The following is a 7,670-nucleotide window of genomic DNA, read 5'->3' on the forward strand; positions in this document are numbered from 1 at the left end:
TATAAGGGGAACAGAGCTAGGTGGGGAAAACTGGACTGACTGCTGGGAGAAAGGAGGCAGAGTTAGGGAGAAGCCATGTATTCCTGCCAGAGACAGATGCACATTAGCCGGTAAGGCACAGCCACGTGGCAATACACAGATTAATAGAAATGGGTTAAATTAATATGTAAGAGTTAGCCAGTAAGAAGCTAGAGCTAGGTATAAGCTTATGGGAATGAGGGTAGGCCACCCTTTTCTTCAAGATGGCACTGAAAACGAAGAAGGAAGCTCCTGCCTTTTCCAAAGCTGAAGCTAAAGCGAAGGCCTTGAAAGCCAAGAAGGCAGTGCTGAAAGGCATCCACAGCCACAAAAAGAAGAAGATCCCCACATCGCCCACCTTTCGGTGGCCCAAGACCCTGCAGCTACGAAGGCAGCCTAAATACCCCCAGAAGAGCGCACCCAGGAGGAACAAACTTGACCACTATGCCATCATCAAATTCCCCCTGACCATCGAGTCAGCCATGAAGAAGATAGAAGACAACAACACACTTGTGTTCATTGTGGACGTCAAGGCCAACAAGCACCATATCAAACAGGCTGTGAAGAAACTCTATGACATAGATGTGGCCAAAGTCAACACCCTCATAAGGCCTGACGGAGAGAAGAAGGCATATGTTCGCTTGGCTCCTGATTATGATGAGCTGGATGTTGCCAACAAAATTGGAATCATCTAAACTGAGCCCAGCCGGCTAATTCTAAATATACAGTTTTTTCACCATAAAAAAAAGAAGCTAGAGCTAAAGGGCCAAGCAGTGATTTAATTAATACAGCTTCTGTGTGATTATTTTTGGGCTGAGCAGCCGGGAACCAACAAGTTGCCTCTTTACAAGAGCATGACTACTGATGCTATCATTATACAGATCTTTTAGACAAACGCATTATTGAAATCTCAGGTGTGCAGCATCCCTATTGTGTGTAGATATCATTTAGTAGTAGGCATCCTGGTTCTTTGGCTCACTCATTTGTTTTGCTTTCTCTTCCAACATTTTCCCTGCACTGTAATGAAGAAGTTGTATTGTATAGGTACCAGCTGGGGCTGGGTGCATCACAGTTACTTATTCCCTGATTTTGACTAGTTGATCTTGGTAAGAACCTTTATCTATTACAGATGAGACTTCCTTGATGAGAGGTGAGAATTACACTTACATGTGGTATAAATGTAAGATAATAGTAATAATAATAATAACATAATAATACTATATTACTTTGGATAAATTTAAGTGTTATGTTCTGCATGATCACTGCAGCCACTGTAGTTGACTAGGTTTATAGTACCAATCATAAAATTCTCTCCCTTTGAGTTGGATTTTAGTCCAATTTAACAGCTATTGATAACCTACAAGATCAAAATGCTCACTATTGCAACATTGGCAGTATCTTGGTGGGTTCATCATCATTATATTTCAAGTTTATGCAACTGAATAGGACTATTGTTTATCTTTCTCCCTTGGAAGATTATCTCCCTTGGATCCTAGGAGATCTAAACTGAGAGAAGGAACCAAGATTTAGGTAAACAAATTCCCCACAATCTTTCTTGTTTGTTGATCTTAGCTCTAAATTTTTAGATTATAGTACACAGTCCAAAGTAACTACTAAAGCCCAGAAAATAGCAAAGGCGAGAGAAACAGTTCTAGATGGGAGAATATTAAAATATATATTCTACATTCTTCTATAGCTGGTGGCAGTGCAAACTTGTACAGTCACTTTGTAGAAGTGTGACAATTTCTCTGAAAAGTGGGAATCAACATACCTCCTAAGTTTTTAGTCAAAACAGTCCAAGAAAATTCTAAAACAATATATGATATTACCATTGTTCTTGGTTGTGTTCTAAAACTTGACAGCTAAGACCGTATGACTGAAGACACCCTATACTTCATACAGCGGGGTTGGTAGGATCTGACTGGAATTGAACTGGAGCCTTCCTTCCTAAGGACTCTTATAATATCTGGAATTCTTTTACAAAGATAAGTATTGTTCTGGGGAAACTTTATATCTAAAATCCACCCATTTTAAGAACTACTCTGGTGAGTTTTATGAAACATTGCTGATAGCCTGGCAGTGGTGGCACACCCCTTTAATTCGAGCACTTGGGTGGCAAAGGCAAGTAGATTTCTGTGAGTTCAAGGCCAGTCTGGTCTACAGAGCAAGTTGCAGAATAGTCAGGCTGTTACACAGAAAAACCCTATTTCTTCCCCACATCCTACTCCCAAGTTCACATCCTCCCTCTTTTTATTTACCCACCAAGCCTATTCAGTTCTGTCCATATGTATGGGTGAGTGTGTGCATGTATGAGTGTGTGTGTGTGTGATAATAAACACTGGAAAATGGTTAACTTACCAGGGATCACATCTCCAAAGAAAATTAACTGTCTTTTCTAGTAGCTGCCAATGGTCTATAGTCCTTCCTATGAGGATTCTAGAATTATGACTGGCTTGATTTTGTGCAGCCAATCACAGCTGCAATGATTTCATGTTTGAGCATTTGCGTTGGTCCTATCATGTACAAATGATACCTCAATTCTCTCTGACCTTATGCTCTTAAAGTGTTTCCATATCCTCCTCTGAATATTTGCCTACATTTTATAGAGCAATGATTATGAAATATATATTCTTTTTATTGCTATATATACTCCACAGACATTTTGATCAGTTGTGATTCTTTAGTAACTGCCATCATTTTCCAAAAACAGTTTCAATAATGAAAGCTGCACTAATTCATGGGTATTGAGATATGTACTTAAAAGGAATGTCGATATTATGCCCATTTAGCAAAATGGTAGTAGGTTTACATTTTGGGCCTGTGAACTCACCAGCCATGGGGTTTGGGAAAGACTTACACACACACACATGTTATATATACATACATTACACACACACAGGTTGTAAGGATTGTAAGGAGGCCACTTGTTAGTTCCTGGTTGCTTAGCCCTGAAATAATTACACAGAACCTTTATTAAATAAATTACTGTTTGGCCCATCAGCTCTAGCTTCTTATTGGCTAACTCTTACACATTAATTTAACCCATTTCTATTAATCTTTGTATTGCCATGTGACAGTGGCTTACCAGCAACATTTTTGGTATGTCTGACTTTAGCAGAAGCTCCATGGCTTCTCTCTGACTCTGCCCTTCTTTCTCCCAGCATACAGCCTACCTTTCCCCGCCTAGTTCTGTTTTTTCCTGCCATAGGCTCAAAGCAGTTCTTTATTCATTAATCAATAAAAGCAACACATAGACAGAAGAACCTCCCACACCATATATGTGTATATATGAATGTATAAATTCAACCTGCTGATATTGGATAAAGGTACTTATATATGTGTGTGTTTTCAGGCTAACCATTTTGTATTGGAAAACGAATTGATGTGATTTTCCCTGGGGAAGACTATTTGTTCTTCTTTCTGGAGTCCTTAGATCATTGTGTAGTGTTGGGGCTTCATGGGCTTTTCTCCATCCATGTTAACATGTCTATTGTTCTTGTTCAGCTCATGTTTATGTTTTCGTGTTGGTGAGAATTTAAGGTATAGCTTCTAGTAATGTTAAAAATAGAAAAATTTTAAGATGAAAGACAAATTATATCACCTTTTTGTTGAATACCCTTTAATGAGCTCTCCTTAGTGCTGATGGTCATTATAAGTGCCTACTGTAGTAGGAACAGAGGACTGCGTTTCGCCCAGCTCCTGCATGGCTAGCTTTACACCCAAAATAACAACATAAAAATGTATTCTTTTAAACACTGCCTGGCCCGTTATCTGTAGCCTCTCATTGGCTAATTCTCACATCTTGACTAAGCCATTTCTAATAATCTGTGTAGCACCACAAGATGGTGACTTACCGGGAAAGATTCTAGCCTACGTCCATCTCGGAGAGGAGAGCTATGCAGACTGCCTGAATCTGCTTCTTTCTCTCAGCATCCTGTTCTGTCTACTCCACCTGTCTAAGCTGTTGTCCTATCAAAGGGCCAAGGCGGTTTCTTTATTAACTAATGAAAGTAACACATAGACAGAAGACCCTCCCACATCAGCCTATACTATTCTACAGAATGTTTCTTTATTTGACTACATCTTTCCATTATCATCTTTCAGAACAGTCCACCCACACCCCTATCTATAACATCCTTAATGTTCCATACACATTCTGCCTACAACTCAGTTCATTTAAATAGCCTCATAGCAGAACCAGAATAAAGTTCAACCCAATTGATAAATATCTGTGATGTGTCAAACTAAACACTATTTGTCCTAATCTTATTGCATATTGCACATGTATATTTCTACCTGAATGTACAATTAGGATGTAGTGTTGGGTGTGGAAGTGCAAGATTTTAAGGCCAGGACTTGGGAGACAGCCATATATTTGAGTTCAGGCCAAATTCATGGAATACTGCTTTTTTTTTTTTCTGAAAAAAAAAAGTTCTTTAAATAACAACACCTAAAATATGGGATACCTTGTTCAGAGAGTAATGGAAAACATTAATTCACCAATGTACTTTTAGCTTCAGAACTAATTGTTGACTCATTATCTGCACAGAGGTCTCATTTTCAATTTTTCAGGTTACATGCATTAATCATATTGATTTACTTTCTGTTTTTGTTTCTTCAGAAAATTAAAGAAATGAAACACTTAAAAGTTGAGTTCTGGTGGGAATGCAAGCTTGTACATCCCCTTTAGATGTCAGTGTGGCAATTTCTCAGAAAATTAGGAAACAACCTTCCTCAAGACCCAGTAATACCACTTTTGGGTACATATCCAAAGAATGCTAAATTGTGCCACAAGGACATGTGCTCAACTATGTTCATAGCAGCATTGTTTTTCATAGCCAGAACCTGGAAACAACCTAAATATCCATTGACTACAGAATGGATAAAGAAAATGTGGTACATTTTCACAATGGAATACTACACAGCAGAAAAAAATAACGACATCTTGAATTTTGCAGGAAAGTGGATGGAAGTAGAAAACATTATTTTGAGTGAAGTAACAGAGACACAGAAAAATATCACATGTACTCACTCATAGGTGGTTTTTAAACATAAATCAAAGAAAACCAGCCTACAAACCACAACTCCAGAGAACTTAGACAATTATGAGAACACTAAGAGAAACTTACATACATCTAATCTATATGGGAAGTAGAAAAAGACAAGATCTCCTGGGTTAATTGGGAGCATGGGGACCTTGGGACAAGGGAGGAGGGGAGAGGCAGGGAGGGGAACAGAGAAAAATGTAGAACTCAATAAAAATCAATAAAAAATTGAGTTCTGGGCCTGGTGTTCTCCTTAAGTTTGTAAATGAGGACCTTCATGTGGATTCATGTATGTACACACATGTCTTTTCCAAAATACTAAAATTCTTGAAAGTTGGCATCAGATTTTCTTAATTTTGAATTTTCCTCATACTACATTCCATATGTATAAATGGATTAGCAATATTAACTTATAGAGTATCTATACACAAGAGTCTTGCACTTTTAGTAAGGAACTCAGAGTAAAAAGCAAATGACCAAAGAAATTATTTTTTTTTTACTTTTCCACTATGTGGTACTTGCACACACTGTCCAGGCTGCATGTGAAAGTAATCACTATATAGATGAGCACAATTAATAGCTCATTTTCGTGAATGGCTTCTTTCAGTGTTGCATGGGTTTACAATCTATGGAATCAAAGAGATTTGTCAAGTATTCATGCTTAATGACAGAACCCAACAAATTCAAAGCTATTTTACACCCCTAAGGTTTCTCTCTCCCAGTTTGAACACAATAATACTGTCTCTCCCTCAGTGGACACTCTTAAGACCTTAAATTTTTAGGAATTACACAAAAATATTTATGCCTTGACTCTAAATAAATAGGATGCTCATAAAGTTATGTGTTATATCACCAATATGTGATCAGCATTTCATTTATTTAAATGTCCTTTTAAAAGGACTTCACTTTGTTAGACCAGTATATGTTATAGAAATAAAGTATTTCTGAGGACTGATAATTTATATTTATCATACCATATCTCACCAACCATTTACTGTTTGTATTTTCAGGATGGAGAATGATTGGTTTTACGCAGGATTTGTGAGCATTTACCACTTATTACAACTTGTTTTTTTTTTTGTGAGTAAGTATAATAAAATGTACAGATATGAAAACACCTTACACTTCCTTTTCATTTGATAGTGTTCTGGAGATACATTGTTATAAAATATATGTTTATAAGATATTTTCAGAGAACTTGTATTCTTTTGGTCATACAAGATTAAAAAAAAACTTTTCTTTGGAAAATTAAAAGTGAAATAGACTTTGAGAAGGACACATAAAAGGAAATATACTCAACAAGCTTGTGTGCATGGCTTAACAACAATCTAGCCCAATGTGCACTTGGTTTTTCAGAGAGAGAGTGCTCTGTATTAGCAGCTCAGTATTAATTGTTTATTAGAGAAAAGTCCTTGTGGCATGGTAGACCTATGAAGTCCTTAAAAAATCTCTCTCTCGCCAGGTTGATGTTCACGTCCATTTCTTTCTCTACTAGGCTATACATCTAAGAGTACATGAGCAGCAAAAGTTGGACTTGATGAAGAAAAGGGAGAGAGTGATGATGAGACTAGTAAAAGGGCAAAAATGCAAAAGAAGTAGCAGCCACACAATTGAGTGTGTAGGTAAGAGGTGGTAAATCTGTCATGAGTTGGAGGAGGAAGGTATTATCAAAATACAGCCGTGTAAAAGACTCAAAGAGCTAAGTAAAAAAATAGAAAATTCAAATTATTTAAAAAATGTTTTTCTTTTTTTAAAAATATTTTATGCACTGGATTTTGATTATGTTTTACCTCCTCCAACTCCTCCAAGATCTATATAAAAATAATTTGAATATTTAAGAAGTTTCTTCAAAATCACTACTGTATTGGACATGCTATGCTGTTTCCTTTTCAATAATTATTGGAACAAGAGAAAACTGACATGGATCATATTCTTAAATAACCAAGTTTTGGTCACAACTACTTGTGACTCCTCAATCTATAGGCTGTTTGATAGCAAATAATAATAAAAACCCTTAAATTTAGCAAAATAATTTCCTTTTCAAGCCATCTCTTCAAAATTTTAAGCCAAGAAATTTCTAGATATGTAGCGATTTTTTTTTCAGATTAAATTACTCCATAAGATTCTTTATTTTAGTGAGGCATAATATTCAGTTTTATTGTTTTGGAAAAGTATTCTAGACTGGCAGGGCAATTATGTACCTAAATATTCTGTTATAAACTTTGAAAGTATGGCATATAGATATTTGCTATATTTTATATTCTGCCAGCATTTATATTCTACTCTCTTCCATCTGCCCATCTATTTTTTTCCTTTCAGTTCTTCTCTCTTAGTTGTCAATTTTACTTCCTGTGTCTTCTATACTCACATACAGGTATAATACTATAGAAGTTCATCAGAAGAAAGTTTAAAATTGAATAATTTGAGAATTTCATTGCCCAGTGGGGCAACACATATACAACATTGCTATTTTTGACTTCCCCATCCATCCCTTCTCACCCATCTCATTTTTCTAAATTATTAAATTAGAATATGCTGTTAAATACATTTTCTACCTTGCTTATGTGTAGGAATTTAGACAATTTTATGAGACATTTATATATCTCT

At 36.3% G+C, this 7,670-nt stretch overlaps 1 protein-coding gene across 1 annotated transcript; it reads left to right on the forward strand.

Moving 5' to 3' along the window:
* The first annotated feature begins 242 nt into the window (after nt 1-242).
* Nucleotides 243-713, forward strand: LOC130867254 (60S ribosomal protein L23a-like). Its single transcript, XM_057759026.1, has one exon. It carries the CDS (start codon nt 243-245, stop codon nt 711-713), a length of 471 nt encoding a protein of 156 aa, XP_057615009.1.
* Nucleotides 714-7,670: the final 6,957 nt, after the last annotated feature.

The sequence above is a fragment of the Chionomys nivalis genome, chromosome X (assembly GCF_950005125.1).
Source record: "Chionomys nivalis chromosome X, mChiNiv1.1, whole genome shotgun sequence".
Lineage (NCBI taxonomy): Eukaryota > Metazoa > Chordata > Mammalia > Rodentia > Cricetidae > Chionomys > Chionomys nivalis.

Bases quoted from the DNA above. Each gene is read 5' to 3' on its own strand.
- LOC130867254 (XM_057759026.1), top strand. From the start codon at position 243: ATGGCACTGAAAACGAAGAAGGAAGCTCCTGCCTTTTCCAAAGCTGAA.